Here is an 18,837-nt window from a genome sequence, read left to right as displayed (position 1 = left end):
CCAATAAATAATGATTAAAATTAGTTATATTCATACAATGTAAAACATTTAATTATGATATATTTGAGATATATACTTAAACTCAATCATAAACATGATCAAATACTAATATTTGAGATATTTCATGGAATTTTAATGTATGTTTTTGAAATTTAAATATTTTTTTAGTGAATTTGAAGTTTTTAATTTATTTATCAATTATTATATCACTAAAAATTTAATATATAATTTGTATATTTAATATAAAATTGAAAGTTATTTTTTTAGTTATCTACTCCCTCCGTCCGCCATTAGGAGTCTCATTCATGGGCGGCACGGGTTTTAAGAAATGTTAGAAAAAAGTGGGTGGAAAAAAGTTAGTGGAATAGGGGTCCCACTTGTACATAATAGTTTTAAATGAAATGTGAGTGGAATGAGTTAGTAGAAGGTGAGACCCCATTACCATGTATGGTAAAAGTGAACCAAGACTCTTATTCGCGGACGGACTAAAATGGAAATCCGGGACTCTTATTCGCGGACGGAGGGAGTATATTATAAAATTAATCAATGAAGTGTCAAATTAGGAGTAAAAAAAATAGAATAATAGAAAATTTATCGAGTTTTCGGGCCAGCCCATCGGGTTTTCGGGTCTGGCCCTAAGAGTATCCACAGTTGGAGGGCCGCGGCCCTTGGCCCGGAGTCGGCCCAGGCGGGACCCCCCACTACCGAGGCACAAGGAGGACGAGGCCCAAGGGGGTGGACGAGAGAGGGTCGAGGCTCTTGGGCGCCTGCCGCGGCTCGCCACTGCACGGGCCGAGAGCCGTGGGCCTGCCATTTCCGATTTTTTTTAAAAAAAATTTTGAAAATTGATTTATAAATACTACTTCCTCCCATTTTTTTTATCATTCCCAATTCTAAACCCTAATTGCAATCTCTACCATTTTTTAAGTATGCATTTTTTAATTATTATAGGCATATAATTTTTATTCTAGTAATATTAAAATATAACAAAAATGTATGAAAATAATTTTAATTGTAGAAATATAACAAAAAATGGTGGCCCAACAATTCATGGGCAGAGCCAAGTTTGTTGGGCATGCCCAACAAATGGTGGCTTGGGCATGCCCAAGAGGGCCACCATTGTTGTCACTCTAAGAGTATCCACTATAGGAACGGGTTGCGGGTTAATCAGGTGCGAACTAATCGGGTTTTGATTTTATTGGGATAGAAATTTTCAGCCCTAACCTTATAAATTTGGCGGCCTATTCAGGTCAGCCCACGGGTGACGGGCTACATTGACATCCCTACTCTCAGTTGTACAGTTCCATTAAAAAAGGTTGCCCAATTTTTTAATTAATACGTACTACTACGTTATTATAAAATTACTCCATCCGTTGCTTGTTAAAAGAGACATTTCTTTTCGGCACGGAATTTAAGAATAGTGTGTTAAGCGGATGATGAATAAAACAAGAGAGAATAAAATAAGAGAGATGTAGAGAGAATAAAGTAAGAGAAAATTACTTTTCACCAAATATAGAAATGACTCAATTAACTTGAAACTTCCAAAATGGATAAAATGACTCTATTAACATACAATAGAGGTAGGGATGTCAATCTAGCCCGAAACCCGTGGATCGACCCGAATAATCCGGTAAAATTATAGGGTTAGGGCCGGAAAATCGCAACTCATATACAGAATAGGGCTACACGGGCTGACCCGTTCGGGTCAGCGGGTTATGTGGGCTGGCCCGGGTGGGTTGTGGGTTAGCCCATAGGTTGGACATTTAAAATAAAAATATAATTAAAATTTTGGGTTATGTACTTATATGAAGTATATATGGTAATTACAATATTAAAATCAGCGTTGATATGAAGTATATATGGTAATTACAATATTAAAAGCAACATTGGTATGAAGTATATATGGTAATTATGTATTCTCTCTCAAATTGAAAGTTAGGGTTATATGGAATATAGATGCTATTAATATTTACTCATATTAATGTCACATTACATCTTTCCTCTCGAAGAGAATGATCTAGTTGAAGCTTCAAAAGTTATTGATGTAGAAGAATGTCATTCAACTTCATAGAATTTATTTTTGACATACTACTATCTATACTATCTTTTTTAACTACTTAGAATTTTTTGGGGGGTATATAATTTAGAATGTCATTCAACTCCTTTTAAATGCATGATTTCCATTTAATTGTAGTCAGATTCACGTGTTCTACTAATTAGCGATATGTTTATGTATTTTATTTCAATCTTCAATTGTTATTATTTTATTTCTCTTGATCACTTTGATAATACTTTTACTATTTGCGATAATCTATATTTTTTTAAGTTAGAATATTGGATTGGATAGAAAGTAACACATAAAATCACTTTTTGCCCGAATAGCCCGTGGGTTAGCTCGAAACCCGAAGATTTAGGGCTAGGCCCGAAAATTTATAGCCCAAAAAATTCACAACCCGAATAACCCGCATCCAAATAGCCCGACAACTCAAATGGATTAGCCCGAACCCGAGCGGGTTAGCTCAATTGACATCCCTAAATAGAGGGAGTACCTTGTCAAAGTCTGACTTTATTTGGTAAAAGGAACCGACAACTGATATGCTTTATTTTTTTTTCTATATATAAAAAAAAAATGATAAGCTAACATGAGTGACCAAGGCATAGAGAGACCTAGACTAGTCTATAAACCAAATAAATTGAGACACTCAGGCCTCAATTAAGCTAAGTACATGTATGATGTATCTACTTGTAATTAAGATTTTTATTATTATATATCCCATCTTAAACAATTTATAATTCGTTAGTTCAGAGTCTTAACGTTTCCTCTGCCCCTTATTCCACACTATTGTTTCCAAGAAGAACACACCCCTAATCAGGATCAATGTGCTCAAACCATTCCATGTTTGCAGTAAGACTGCTTAATTAGATATCAGTTCTCGGTTAAACCAAAAACCAGTTCAGACCGGTTAGTTTGATCGATGCTACCCGATACCAAAATTAGGAATAAAATTGATTTATTTTTAATTTTTAGGTATTGAAATATAGTACTATAAATTTTTAGGTGTTAATCATTTTTTAGGTATTGATTGTTTACATATTTAGGTTGTTAGGATCAGTTTTTAGGTATTGAATTGTAGAAAATTTTTAGCGTTATTGATTTTTTTAGGTATTAAATTGTTTAAATTTTTAGGTGTGGATTATTTGATATGATTGATAATATATTGAGAACTATGTATTGGATTGTTGAAATTTTTAGATATTGAATGTTAATATTAATTTGATTTAGTTTATTTCAATCTTTACGCTAATAGATCAATTATTAATCGGCTGGTTAGTGTAGGGACCGAATAAGATTCGGTTGTGTATCCGGTTATAGAGCTAGCAAAAATTCACAAACCGGTAAATCGGTCTAGTTAGAAACTTAGAATCGAAAACTACCTAATAGCAAATCCATTTATATTCATGTGAAAGCTACATCTAGAATCCATAATCTATGCATTTCTAGTATCCTTATCGGTAATGTTTAGAATCTCTAGTATCTCAAGATCATCTATTCTCATTATGGCGTTCTGGGCTTCTCCTTCTTGGGCCTGTTTTCTCTTCCACGAAGAAAAATTCTTCTACAAATGCTCCAACTTCTTGCATTGGTGACGTGTCTTTGTTTCTTTAGCAACTTAATCCTTAACACATTTGCTAGAGCAATATTATTACGTAAATTTAAAATTATTCCAAAAATATACAGTATAAGATTAAATTGATTAATTTATGTAATCTAATTGCTTAATTAAGCTAATTCCGTATAGCATTTTCGTCCTAATTACTTCCTATATACTGTATATATATATATAATAGATATACACATTCAAAAGTTGAAAAAAGAAGAAGAAATTATAACAAAATATGCGTATGTCAAAAAGGCCATCTAATATTTTCTTAACTAAACTACTATTAAATACCATTAATTAAGTATGTAACATATTTATGGAATAATTTTTTATTGTTTTTTTTTTCTGGAAACATTTGAATTGTGATTTATTCCTATTTTGGCTAAGGATATAATAGGATATTCCTAACTCTCTACGTGACTACATTTAGGGTCATATTCTAATGCTTATAGCACCCTAATCCAAAATCAAGACCAAATCTTCACCCTTAGATTTTAAAATGAGTGGATGAGATTAAATCTTACGAATCTCAATAAATAGTAGACAAAATATCAACAAAAGGGTAATATCGTCATTATGTTATCATATGATAATTTTCGTGAATGTTTTTTTTGTATCAAAACATAGTGTATTACAAATATCAACAATATGACATAAGAATATCAACACTAGTACAAGAAAATATCAACACATATTTATTGAGATTTTTACATGGTTTTATTGAGATTTTTTGATGTATTTGTTGATAAAAATCTGGTTATCAATATTTACGAAAATTAAAATAAAAAATATCAAATTTCATCATCCAAACGTCGTCGGAACATATGCAATTGTCATTGGAATCCTTATAAAATTATCTTTAATTTGATATATTTTTTGCGAAAAAATAATTTAAATCGAAAAAGTTACGTAAATTTAAAGTTTTAAGATATTTTAATGAGAGAGAATTGACATTAATACCCTCTAATTTTATTTATTAATTTTCTAAACAAAAATATAATCCATGTGGCATTATTTCAAGTACTAGATCTTCTAATCTAATAGCTAAGATTTAGTCTTAATTTAGAATTTGCTAATTAGTTAATAATTGATCACTCCCGTTTGGTATAATGATACTAATGTATGGTGCATACAAGAGAATCCTACAATTGTCATATGACAAAAGTATGGTGCATATAATTAATAAAGTAAAAAATGCAAAAAAAAAAACTAATCTAACAAAAAAAAAATGCAATTAGATAACGTCTTTCCTTTTATTTGTTCCTGCGTAATAAACAGCCCATAAAAAAATTAGCCAGAGGCCCAACCTATTCCAACTTAATGGCCCATGATGCTATTTTCCATTTCAGCTCAACACTGAAGATGCTCAAACCATGGCGACACACCTTCGTCCCCTCCTTCCCTCAAAATCTTTCTCTTTTCCTCTCCCCAAATCCTTCTGCACCTCTTCCGCTCCAGACACCACCACCCAAACACCTTCTGGAAGAGCTCCGAAATATTCGGATCCTCATTCAGCAGAAACGGACCGAAACCGCCAATAAACGACTCAAACTCCTGATACCTCATCATTCGGTTTCGGAGCTCTTTACTGCCTTCTCGCAGTTGACTCCACCGCCGGATATCAAACCGGCTCTTTCCGACGCGCTTCTTACTGTTTACGCGAAGGCGAAGCTCCCAAACGAGGCCGCCGAGCTGTACAGTTTGGTTAAAAGAGACGGCGCTTTCACCTCGCTATCGGCTTTCAATGTGCTTCTCCAGTCTCTGGTGGATTCGGATCAATTCGATAGGACCCTCGGGATTTTTGCGGAAGCCATGGATTGCGGTGTGTGGATGGATAAGTTCAGTTACGGGAAAGCGATACAGTCCGCCGTGAAATTGGGGGATTTGGACAAGGGTTTTGAATTGATGAACTTGATGAAGAAACGCGGGGTCGTGGCGAATGGGTTTGTGTACAATGTTCTGATAGGTGGGTTGTGTAGGGAGAGGAGAGTGAATGATGCAGAGAATCTGTTCGATGAAATGTCGCAGTTGAACATATCTCCGAATAGAGTGGCGTACAATAGTTTAATTGATGGGTATTGTAAAGTAGGCGATATTGAGAAAGCTTTTGATATGAGAGAAAGGATGAAATGTGACAAAGTGGAGCCAAATCTTATGACATATAACACTTTGCTTGGGGGGCTTTGCAGAATGGGGAGAATGGGAGAGGCTGAGATGATTTTGGACGATATGCGTGCCCACGGCTTTGTGCCAGATGGATTTACTTATAGTATTCTCTTTGATGGGCACTCTAGGAGTGGTGATCTCGGGGCTTCAGTGGCGGTGTATGAAGATGCGGTGGAGAAAGGGTTCAAAATGGATGAGTACACGTGTAGCATCTTGATGAATGGGTTGTGCGAGGGAGGGAGGATGGAGAGAGCGGAGGAGTTCTTGAGCAAGTTGAAGGAGCACGGGGTTGTGATCACTGTTGTGATATTGAACACCATGATCAAAGGCTATTGCAAGGTGGGAAATGTGGATAAGGCAGTTTTGGCTGTTGATGGCTTGGAGAGAGAAGGGGTGACGCCAAGCTGCATAACGTATAACACGATGATCAACCATTTCTGTGAATTGGGTCGGCTGGAGGAGGCACATGAGTGGGTAGGAAGGATGAAGGCGAAGGGTCTTTCCCCGGTTGTGCGGACGTTTAACATCTTGATAGATGGATATGGCCGTGTTTGCCAGTTTGAAAAGTGTTTGCAGATTCTTGATGAAATGGAAAGTGATGGATTGGAGCCTAACGTTGTCACCTATGGATCTCTGATCAATAGTTTCTGCAAGAAAGGGCGCATTCTTGAAGCCGAAGTTATGCTCAAAGACATGCTTAAGAGAGGGATTCTGCCCAATGTTCAGATATACAATATGCTTATCAGTGGCCATTGTATGGGAGGAAATACTGAGAATGCTTTTAAACTTTTTGATGAGATGTCGAGGAATGGTGTATCTCCCACCATTGTGACGTATAACGTGCTTATAAATGGGCTCTGCAAGATAGGTAAGGCTCCAGAAGCAGAAGAATTGGCCTTTACCATTGCTAACAATGGTTTGAGTTTGATCCCTGATGTCATCACCTTCAATTCCTTGATCTCTGGTTTCTCGTATGCTGGTAATGCAGACAAGTGTTTGAAATTGTTTGAGAGGATGAAAGAATCGGGCCTGAAGCCTACATTGAGAACTTACTATCCTTTGATAAGCATCCTGAAGAAGGAGAGGCTCGATCTTGTTGAGAAGATCGTTGCAGAAATGTCCCAGTTGGAGCTGGCTCCTGACCAGGTGGCCTACGATGAAATGACATGAGAGAGTAAGTATCTTATTAGCTGACTGTTGGAAACCCTCATGACAAGATGACTTATAATAACTTGACTGGAGGAGGCTGGCAAAATGGGAATGGCCGAATGGGTTTGTGCAGGGAGCGGGGGATTTCTTTGATGAAATGGTTGGTGGAGTCTTGGTCCCGAGAAGGCTGAAACTTTTAGCGCGATGGTTGAATGCCATTCCAAGCTCGAGGATGTTGATGGCGCTGTGCTTACTCGTGGGCTCTGAAATGGGTGTAAAATGGAGCTGGTTTGCATTTAGGATGAGAGTGTTTCAGCTATGTATTAGGATGTGCATTGTATGTCAGCACAACAAATATAAATAGAATAGGATTAGTCACAGTTGGCCAAGAATTTTGTAATGAGATGCCTTGCCACTGGTGTTTCTTAAATTTAGAGTTGATGTGTTACCCTACTTTGCAATGTGTAAATAAAGAAGGTATTCTTCTAGATTGAAATATTTTACCCAACATATATAAATAACACTCAAAAACCTAATAAAAGTCGGCTAGAACGTGCTACTCAATATTCAGTCGCCAATCGACGGGTAAAATGGCAGCCACCGCCGCAATATCAGTTGCTTTCGCCGCCAGGAAGCTCCTCACTTCCTCCCCTCGCAATCTCAAACAACCTCTCTCTCTCTTCTCTTCACAAAAAAGATCCAGCTCCTTCCTCTCCATCAGTTCCGCCCCTCTCCCCCTCCGATTCTCCACCCTCCCCAGCATATCCGCCACGATCTCCGTCGGCGACAAGCTGCCTGACGCCACACTTTCCTACTTCGACTCCGCCGACGAGCTCCAAACCGTGTCCGTCGCCGACCTAACATCCAACAAAAAAGTCATCCTGTTCGCGGTTCCGGGGGCGTTCACCCCGACCTGTTCCCAGAAGCATCTCCCCGGATTCGCCGCGAAGGCGGCCGATTTCAAGGCGAAGGGGGTAGACACGATTGCTTGCATTTCCGTGAACGATGCGTTCGTGATGAAGGCGTGGAAGAAGGGTTTGAAAATTGGGGACGATGTGTTGATGCTGAGCGATGGAAATGGGGATTTCACTCGGGCGATTGGGTGCGAGCTGGATCTGAGCGATAAACCGGTAGGATTGGGGGTGAGGTCGAGGAGGTATGCGATGCTGGTCGAAAACGGCGTCGTTAAGCTGTTGAATTTGGAGGAGGGCGGTGCCTTCAATGTTAGCAGCGCCGAGGACTTGCTCAAAGCCATTTGATTGATTTTCTTTTTCTAGTTTTGAATTTCGCACTCTTCCACTTCTTTGATTGCTCTATGGTCTGGGAATTTATTTTGGTTGCTAATAATGATAATGCCTTGTCGAATTCGAATATGTTTGTTTGTGTGTTTGATTTTCGATCCAACCAATTTGTTCTGCAGCTGATTGAGTTGAAATCCTCAGAATTCCATTTCCCTCAAAAATTGATCAAATTACACACACTGTATAAGCAGCGTTCTATAACAGTGAGGGGACAAACATTTATGTGCTGATCTCAATTATAATGCTTGGTTTGTGATAAGGATCATTATAAATAGATCCATCAATACTTGCTCCAAATAGTGTTTGATCTCTATTTTAACACAAACTATAGCAAAGTCGCAAGAGTAAACTACTGTAAAATCTCCACATGGAACGAGTGTTTGTTCGGAAAATGGTCATACCACTAACACAATCGAAAATAATGGAATTTGAAGTTATCGAATTGTCTCTCTTGCCACTTTAACATTTGATTTTTATAGGAGTTACAGATCATGCATGTTGTGTGATTATCGAGTAACAATCCAATCTAATAAGGTACAACACGAATCCGACCTATTACCTTAAACCTGAAGGCAACTCATACCTAACATGATATAGTACTACCTCCGTCTTTGAAAAATAGAAAATTTTGAAATGATACGGTTTTTAATGCACAATTGATAAAATAAGATAGATGAATTAGTAAAGTACGAGAAAGGGTGAGAAAGAAAGTGAAAAAGTAGTAGAAATAGTTGTAGTTAGGGTGAGCAAAAAAGCCGAATATCCGAACCGAACCAAACTGAAATTTTGAAATTCGGTTCGGTTTTTTCAGTTTTTCGGTTCGGTTCGATTTTTTAAAAAAAATCGGTTTTTCGGTTCGGTTTGGGCGAAAAAAAAAACCGAAAAAATTGAATTATATTTTAAATATAATATTATTATATTTATTCTATTAATTCAAATATATTATATCATATATATAATATATATTCTTTTAATATATTTTATATAATATGTATTATATATATTCTATTAATTTTATATTATATTAGTAGGGTCCTATTCTAATGCTTTTAGCACCCTAATCCAAAATCAACACTAAATCTCCGCCTTTGGATTTTAAAATGAGTGGATGAGATTAAAGCTCACAAAATCTCAATAAATAGTAGACAAAATATCAACAAAAGGGTAATATCGTCATTATGTTATCATATGACAATTTTCGTGAGTGTTTTTTTATATCAACATTGTGTATTACAAATATCAACACAAGGACAAGAAAATATCAACACATTTTTATTGAGATTGGACATGCATAATATTGAGATTTTGCCTACAATATATTGAGATTTTTTGTGGCATTTGTTGAAAATAGCTGTTTATCAACATGTACGAAAATTGAAATATAATTTATCAAATTTCATCACCCGAACATCGTCGGAACATATGCAATTGAGATCTCGTTGGAATCCTTATTAAATTATCTTTAATTTGATATATTTTTTGCGAAAAAATAATTTAAATTGAGAGAGTTACGTAAATTTAAAGATTTGAGATGATTTTGAGGAGAGAGAAAGTAGTTAGTTATAATTACTACATGTAGGATTTGACATTAATACCCTTTTAATTTAATTAATAATTATTTAAATTTAAAATATATTACACTTGGCATCATATTAACCACGAGATCTTCTAATCTAATGGTTGAAAATTGGTCTCAATTTGGGATTGGTAATTAGTTAGCAATTGATTACATCCCTATATTAGTATATATAAAATAAAACAAATTATATATATTAATATATGCTCCACAATTTTTTCGATTTTTTCGGTTTTATTGAAAATTTCAGTTTTTCGGTTTTTTTAGTTCGGTTTTTCGGTTTTTTAGTTTTTCGGTTCGGTTTTAATTTTTAAGGAAATTCGCTTTTTCGGATTCGGTTCGGTTTGGGCAAAAAACTGAACCGAAACCCGAATGCACACCCCTAGTTGTAGTGGACCATGAAATCCACTTCCTAAATTAGAAAGTTAAGAAAGTTTCTACATTTAAAATGAAAATATTTTATGTATTTATAAGGAACGGAGGTAGTATGTGTTAACCAACACAATAACGAATTAAACTTAATTTACACAATAAAAATCCGATTTAAACCTGATTTATAAGAGCATCCACATCGGTGCTCTTGCGGAAGATCTGTACCATCGGCAAGAGCACGAGCAGCCGACGTGGCATGCTCTGATTGGCCATTGGTTTATCATTTTTTTTTATTTTTTATAAAAATTCAAAAAAAAAATACATAAATTCACACTTCCCAATAAAATATATCCGTTTTTCCACACTTTTAATTTATGGTATCATTATTTTTATCCCAAAATTCACACTTTCGTTATAAATACCCTCATTTCAACACAAAAAAAATACACTACACTACACCAACCAACTCTCTCAATCTCAATTTTTAGGATTTTAATTATGTAATTTTTACTTTTTAGGATTTTAATCATGTAATTTTTACTTTTTAGGATTTTAATCATGTAATTTTTACTTTTTAGAATTTTAATTATGTAATTTTTAATTTTTAAGATTTTAATTAAGTAATTTTAAATTTTTTTAGTAATTTGTAATAGTATTTCGGGTATTTTGAATGCATTTTAATATGTGGAAATGTTTTTAGTAATTGAAGTATTTAAATTGAATAATAGAATGGTGGGACCCTTGAATGGTGTAAGAGCATGCTCTTGTGAAAGAGCATGGATGTGGGTGTTGTGCTCTTACGGAAGAGTAAGAAACTAAAAATAAATAAATGTGGGTTCGGGTCTACATCCATACTCTTCGGTAATAGCATGGATGAGGATGCTCTAAGAATCTAGAACATAAAACTAACATATAGTAATTTTTAAAAATATAATAATTTTTTACCAGGTATCTGAATCCAATTCAAAATTATCAGGTTCCTAACAGGTCAACTTGATAAGGACACAAACTCAATATAATACTTGTTTTTTTTTTTATCTTACCTATATGTTTATGTAGCTTATATAAAATTATTTATAATTTATAAATAATGATTCGTTGACCTACAGGCGCATGCTACTGAACTATTCGCATTTTAATTATTAACTCAATTATTTTGAGTTAGATTGATACTACTATTTGACATAAATTATTAATCTATTAAAATATACATCTACTTGGCATGGAAATGACAAGTTTTTTGCGTTTTTCTTTTAGATTATATAGTGATCCTCCTTTTTAATTATGAAATGGAGTAATATATTGGAATGTACGTGGATTTATGTCAGATAAGCATATGAGATACGACTTTCGCACAAAGCAGTACAAACATATTAAGAGTGTACAGTGTCCACGATAGTGTAAAGCCAAGCAACCAGACTTTACTTTATAAATTTTTTTTTATCAGCTTAGTCATCACAGTTTTGCCGCCACATAAAATTTATCCAACCATTTTACAAACATGCCTCACATTTTTTAATCGTTGATATATTTTTATTGAAATAAACATGCCTCACAGTCTTGCACCGCCCCCGCCACACGGCTCCGCCGGGTACTCGGTTGTCCCCCAACCGCCGCAGCGCTCCTCCGGCTTGCAATAAACCACCGCGGCTACGTCACGCAACACGGCCGCGGCCGCGGCCGCGGCTGGTCTATTGGACACTCTAATATAGTAGTAGTACTCTTTTTAGTCGACACAAGCTTTTTTAGAGAATTGTTGGTTAGTGTGTTTAACTGAAGAGATAAAAGATAGTATCAGTATTAAATGGAGAGAGAAAGATAGTTGAATATAAAAGAAAAAATGGTTGAGTATATTAATTATAGAGTAAAATAGAAATGTGTTATCTTATTTGAGATAAACTAAAAAGGAAAGCGTGTAATCTTAAATGAGACCGAGGGAGTACTAATATTTCATCCAAATTCCACAAAATAATTCGATCACGGGAATATGAATTGGTTAATACTTTTTGGCAATGCGAATTTTATATTTTATACTTTGTTCCTTTTATTTATCAACATAAAACCTATTGAAATATGTTTTAAGGAATATGCTTGAGAACATATTGTTAGAACACTGTAGTACTATGGTTTTAGGCTATTCAGCATCGAGGAAGTATTTGTTGGAAATAGTGTAGCCTTTACATGGGCAACTCTTGCTATTACAAAAGAACCAAAAACTAGAAGGTAAATAAAACAAAAGAAATACAATAAGAGAACAAGATGCAAACTATTGTCTTCTTCAAGTCGAGTCGAGGTAAACCCTCTCTCCGCAAGACGAGATACGCCCCGACTAGTGCTCACGGATTGGCGCAACGTCCCCAAAGATGAAACGACTTTCCTCCTACCGAGTTGAAGCACCTCAAACTCGTAGGCTCCGGCGAACTTGAATTGGAGGCGAGAACTGAGCTATGCAATGCTTCTAAGATGGAACTAGAATGCTTGAGAGATTAGAGAGAAGAGAGAATGATTGTTGGTGTGTTCTCCTCTCCCAAACTCCACCTATTTATAGGATAGGGGAGACCACCTCAAAGGTCTTGACATTAAGGCATACCATAATGCATTTGGAGGTTACCAAAAGATGAAAGGCCAAAGGCCTAGCCTTTTCAAATTTCCCACATGTTTCATGTTTTCCTACAATCCCCCACATTGGTTAGAGCGCCGCAAGCTCAAAACAACACCAGACACAAATGCATGTATGCAGACTCTTTGCTCAGTTCTCGAGAAACGATACTGTCTTTGGAGAGGTAACTTGTGGTTTTGAACATTCCATAGTCAACACTATCGGACATACCGGCAGGCTAGTGGACGCGATGCCTTGAACTATTCCTCCTTGGTGTATGCCTAGTCAATAGTATCAACACAATATTGTCTCAACTCCATCAGTTCTCACGTTTGTGTCCGTTTCGGCCGTGGAACACCTCTTTGGAATTCATAAGTGACTCACACACACGAAGCGGCCCCACTTCTCACTTACATAGGTGATTCTTTCATGAGTATCCTGCCATACTTCATCTTCCTGAGATTTCAAGAATCATTAAAAGTCAAAAGACTTAACCTCTTACCACGTGCAGGTTACAACACTCAATGCTTTCTGAAGAATGGGCAAAGATTAAAATCTTCTGAGTGTTACAACTAGATTTGTATAGCTTTGTTTCCCATTGAACCAATCCCATGGGATCTCCAATCGTATGGTTGGGTTACCACTATACTCATCTTTTAAGATGTGGTTTTCAGTCCCATTCTTTTTAGCAATTTATGCATTTGATCACGGTTTAAACCTTTTGTTAATGGATCCGCTATGTTATCCACTGACTTAACATAGTCAACTGCGATAACACCACTTGTGATCAACTGCCTTACGGTATTATGTCTACGACGAATGTGTTGAGACTTACCATTATAGAAGCCACTGTGTGCTCTACCTATAGCTGCTTTGCTATCACAGTGTATCACTACTGTGGGCACTGGCTTCTTCCAGCATGGAATACATTCTAGGAAATTTCTGAGTCACTCGGCTTCTTCCCCTACTTTATCCAAAGCGATAAACTCAGATTCCATGGTGGAGCAAGCAATACACGTCTGTTTCGTTGACTTCCACGAAACAGCACCACCCCCCACAGTGAACACATACCCACTCGTCGAAAATGAGTCTTTTGAATCAGAGATCCAATTTGCGTCACAGTACCCTTCAAGTACTTGGGGATATCTTGTGTAGTGCAATCCAAAGTCAATAGTATACTTCAAGTATCTCAAAACTCTGCACAAAGCTTTCCAATGTTCCTTGCTTGGATTGCTCGTAAATCTGCTCAACTTGTTCACCGTACAAGCAAGATCTGGTCTAGTACAGTTCGTGATAACATCAAACTTCCTATAACCTTTGCATACTCTTCTTGAGCAACAGGCTCACCCACATTCTTGCTTAGATAGACAATGAGCTCCAAGGGAGTCTTTGCTGGCTTACAATCAAACGAGTTGAATTTCTTAAGCATTTTCTCAACATAATGAGATTGCGTTAAAGCAATTCCCTCATTAGTTCTCACTATTTTGATTCCGAGAATCACATCAGCTAGACCCATATCTTTCATATCGAAATTTCTTTTCAACATGTTTTTTGTCTCGTTAATAATGGCACTATTGCTGCCCATTATCAACATATCATCAACATACAGACACACAATAACAAACCCGTTATCTGTGTTCTTAATGTAAACACACTTATCACACTTATTGATAGTGAATCCATTTGACAACATCACATTGTCGAACTTCAAGTGTCATTGCAACGGCGCTTGCTTCAGTCCATAAAGAGACTTTACCAATTTGCATACCTTGCGTTCTTGCCCGGGCACAACAAACCCTTCAGGTTGCTCCATGTATATCTCTTCTTCCAAATCACCATTCAGAAACGCAGTTTTCACATCCATTTGGTGAATCTCAAGATTGTGTAATGCAGCAATCGCAAGAAGCACCCAGATGGAAGTTATTCTCGTAACAGGTGAGTAAGTATCAAAAAAGTCATGCCCTTCTTTCTGTTTGAAGCCTTTCACCACTAGGCGAGCTTTGTACTTATCTACAGTACCATCGGGTTTATATTTCTTTTTCAGAATCCACTTGCATCCTAAGGCCTTGCAGCCTTCCGGCAAGTCTACTAACACCTATGTGTTATTTAGCATGATGGATTCCATTTCACTATTGATAGCTTCTAGCCACCACACTGCGTCTGGGCCAGACAATGCTTCTGATAGTGACTTTGGTTCACCATCCAACATAAAAGTTATGAAGTCTGGACCAAAAGTCTTAGCCACTCTAACTCTTTTACCACGTCTTGGTTCTACATCCTCAGGACTTGTCCTCGTCACTTTTGGAGAATTAGAACTAGTGGTTTCATCCATCATTCTTTCACTAGAATACAACATTCCTTGACTCAATTATTGTTCCTTCAGCTACATCGGGAATAGCTGACTTATGAACTAAGAAGCGACATGCGCTACTGTTCAATGCATATCCAATAAAGATACAATCGACTGTTTTAGGGCCAATTGCAACTTGTTTTGGAGGCGGCACTTGTACCTTTGCTAAACACCCCCACACTTTAAGGTATGTATATGAAGGTTTCTTTCCCTTCCACAATTCATAAGGAGTCACATCCCAATTTTTGAGTGGAATCTTATTCAAGATGTAATTTGCGGTTAGCAAAGCTTCCCCCCACATGTTCTGGGGTAATCTTGAATTAATCAACAGAGCATTCATCATCTCTTTCACTGTTCGATTTTTGCGCTCAGCAACACCATTCGACTGAGGAGAATATGGAGCCATGGTTTGGTGAATAATACCACTTGCATGACATAATTCTGCAAATGACGTCATATATTCACCACCTCTATCACTTCGAACACACTTAATTCGACAATTAAGTTGATTTTCGGCTTCATTTTTTAAGTCTTTAAACGCTTCAATTGCCTCATCTTTACTTCTTAATAAGTAAATATAACAATATCTTGTTTAATCATCAATGAATGTGATGAAATACTTTTTACCACCTCTAGTTTGCACAAAATCACATATATCTGTATGGATCAATTCTAGAGGTGTTGTGCTCCGTTCTACTGAGCAGAACGACAGCTTGGTCATTTTTGCTTCAACACAGACTTCACATTTCTTTTGTGAATTAAACTCATCAACTTTTAGTAAATCAAGATTTACTAATCTTTTTATAGCATTTAGATTTACATGTCTTAATCTTTTATGCCATAAATCAGAGCACTCAAGCAAATAAGAAGATGTGCCATCTTCCTTATTGCTTATTGCTTTTCCACGGTGAATGACCATAACATTCAGCTCAAAAAGCCCATTCACTAGGTGACCTTCACCTATGAAGTTTCCATACTTGGTCAATATAACCTTTTCACACTCAAATTCTAGTGAAAATTCATGATTTACTAGAAGTGAGCCTGACACCAAATTATTTCGGATGTTTGGGACATGCAGCACATCCTTAAGGGTAAGAACCTTTCCAGATTCTAATTTTAGGAACACGTTACCCACACCAACCACCTCAGAAGAGGCTTGGTTTTCCATGCGTACTTTTCTACCTCCAACAGATTTGTAAGTAGAAAAAACGCTTCTCTCGGAGCACACATGACATGTGGCACCCGTATCAACAAACCATTCATTTGGATTATTACCATGGTTCACGCCGGAGACCATTGCGACCACCTCTTGATATTTGTTGTTTATAACAACACGTTCAAATAATTTGCACAATATTGTCTCCATCAATAAGTACACAATTATCTTGAACCATATGTGCATTGGTATATTCAACACCACATGCATTATTACTACCAAGTCAAAACTGGTCTTACTTGTCAAATGATAAACGATAAACACAATTATCAAGAGAATGGATCTCAAGAAATTAATCACTTCAGTGCGCATCGACATTGTGTCTGTTTGTTGCTTCATTCCAGCTTTGAATTTTATGTTTCCTCCAGCTTCGGTCGACATGATGATGGCAAGAGTACATTATCTCGTCTTGCGATTGTTGGAAATAGTGTAGCCTTTACATGGGCAACTCTTGCTATTACAAAAGAACCAAAAACTAGAAGGTAAATAAAACAAAAGAAATACAATAAGAGAACAAGATGCAAACTATTGTCTTCTTCAAGTCGAGTCGAGGTAAACCCTCTCTCCGCAAGACGAGATACGCCCCGGCTAGTGCTCACGGATTGGCGCAACGTCCCCAAAGATGAAACGACTTTCCTCCTACCGAGTTGAAGCACCTCAAACTCGTAGGCTCCGGCGAACTTGAATTGGAGACGAGAACTGAGCTATGCAATGCTTCTAAGATGGAACTAGAATGCTTGAGAGATTAGAGAGAAGAGAGAATGATTGTTGGTGTGTTCTCCTCTCCCAAACTCTACCTATTTATAGGATATGGGAGACCACCTCAAAGGTCTTGACATTAATGCATACCATAATGCATTTGGAGGTTACCAAAAGATGAAAGGCCAAACACCTAGCCTTTTCAAATTTCCTATAGTATTATCATTTTATCTCCTCATTATGTTTTTTTTTATTTTATTTTGCCGGCCGATATAGAGCTCTATTTTGCAATATATACGAATTATTTTTTATTTATGACGAAGTTTACCACGAGACGTGCAATATTGTGTCATACTTTCAATGCCTTTATTACTTCAAGCTTATTTATTTTTTAATAGTGGGGTCTAATATCATGAATTTTTTAAAAATATATATTTTTTTTATAAATTTTAAACTTGATATATAATAATATCACAAAATTAAACATTTATTGTATTTTCCCACCAGCAACAATATCTAGCTAAATTTCATTTGTTATTACTTCATACTTATAAGATATGGTTACCACTGAAAATTGATAATAATGTGATTACAAAGTCCCTCCCTAGAAACCAGATATAGTTATCAATTTCATTTTAATGTAGTTAGAATTTGTCACAGGGAAAATAGTTCAACAAATATTTAAGTTCGTGATATTATATCTAAATTTCAAAGTTCGTGGAAAAAATAAAATTTTGAAAAATTTTATGATAGTAGGCGTCAATATCTTTTTTTTATAAAATTCCAACAATAAATAAGTTATGATAAAAATTTGTATTCCCACCATCACAAGGTAGAAGCCATATTTTTCTCTTTAATTTATTATTATGAAACAACATCTCCTAAAAGAAAATGACAAATATACCCCAATTTTATAGTACAATTTTTATTAATTTATCACTACTCTAAATAAAAATGGTTGATTTTATAACCAAGAAGGCCAGTTACATTATGTTCCAAATTAAAAACAGACACTTGTTGAGTAAAAGTGATTATTGAAAACGTATTAATTGCTCTCTGAAAATATTTGTTTGCTCTTGTCCTTGACTTTGACACAACAACCTTCTTTAACCAAAACATTAATTAACTTTATTCCGTCTTTTTAGTTTTATGGCTAGTTGTCATAAAAAACATAATTACTAATAAACAGTTGACTTCCTAATTGAATAACTTCTACAAAATGCATCGTCGGTCGTGAGAACGGTTAGTCGGTTTGTGGTTTCGGAAAGAAATAAAAATAGAGGAATGAGTTCTAGACTTTAATTCGGTCTACCTTAATGGTTAATGGTATTTGTTGAAGGAAAAAACAAATAATATAGCGATTCTTCAAATTCTTTTGTATACTTCAAGCAATTAAATGAATATCATTATATTCTTTCAGGGGCATGTCAATAATTTGGTCTACTCTAAGTTTGCTTTTAACTAGCATCTCTGAGGAAAGAATAAAAATAAATAATTAATACTAGTAATTTATATATTCTTAGTATCTCTAAAAGCATCTTTAAAAAGAATGGTAAATTGAGAATAAGTATCATATTTGACTATTTATCTTTCTTGAAAATCATATTATAAAATATTTGTTTTGTTACACTATCTCGTACTATTTTTTAAAATAATAATTTACCTTTCTATATACCTTTTCTTTTTGGAGTTTATTACTTTTTCAAATGATATATTTTTCTTTTAAGAAGGTAAATCGTTGATATAC

General features: G+C 35.8%; 2 protein-coding genes across 2 annotated transcripts; both read left to right on the top strand.

The window, feature by feature from the left end:
* Positions 1-4,975: 4,975 nt before the first annotated feature.
* LOC125222118 (uncharacterized) lies at positions 4,976-7,465 on the top strand. Its single transcript, XM_048124577.2, has 2 exons — positions 4,976-6,696; positions 6,817-7,465. Exons 1-2 carry the CDS (start codon positions 4,983-4,985, stop codon positions 6,996-6,998), a joined length of 1,896 nt encoding a protein of 631 aa, XP_047980534.2. The 5' UTR covers positions 4,976-4,982; the 3' UTR covers positions 6,999-7,465.
* A 39-nt stretch (positions 7,466-7,504) lies between these two features.
* LOC125222119 (peroxiredoxin-2E-1, chloroplastic) lies at positions 7,505-8,350 on the top strand. The gene has a single exon (XM_048124578.2). It carries the CDS (start codon positions 7,568-7,570, stop codon positions 8,234-8,236), a length of 669 nt encoding a protein of 222 aa, XP_047980535.1. The 5' UTR covers positions 7,505-7,567; the 3' UTR covers positions 8,237-8,350.
* Positions 8,351-18,837: the final 10,487 nt, after the last annotated feature.

Source organism: Salvia hispanica, chromosome 1, assembly GCF_029641045.1.
Source record: "Salvia hispanica isolate PSC_SH4W2 chromosome 1, Shi_PSC_v1, whole genome shotgun sequence".
NCBI lineage: Eukaryota > Viridiplantae > Streptophyta > Magnoliopsida > Lamiales > Lamiaceae > Salvia > Salvia hispanica.
The sequence above is the reverse complement of the archived record's forward strand: the minus strand, read 5'-3'. Positions and strand labels throughout refer to the sequence as shown.

What these genes read in the sequence shown, in the direction of transcription:
- LOC125222118 (XM_048124577.2), top strand. Translation starts at nt 4,983, where the DNA reads ATGGCCCATGATGCTATTTTCCATTTCAGCTCAACACTGAAGATGCTC. An exon ending in AAATGGGCTCTGCAAGATAG is followed by an intron (nt 6,697 to 6,816) that starts GTAAGGCTCCAG and finishes CTGGTAATGCAG; the next exon opens with ACAAGTGTTTGAAATTGTTT.
- LOC125222119 (XM_048124578.2), top strand. Translation starts at nt 7,568, where the DNA reads ATGGCAGCCACCGCCGCAATATCAGTTGCTTTCGCCGCCAGGAAGCTC.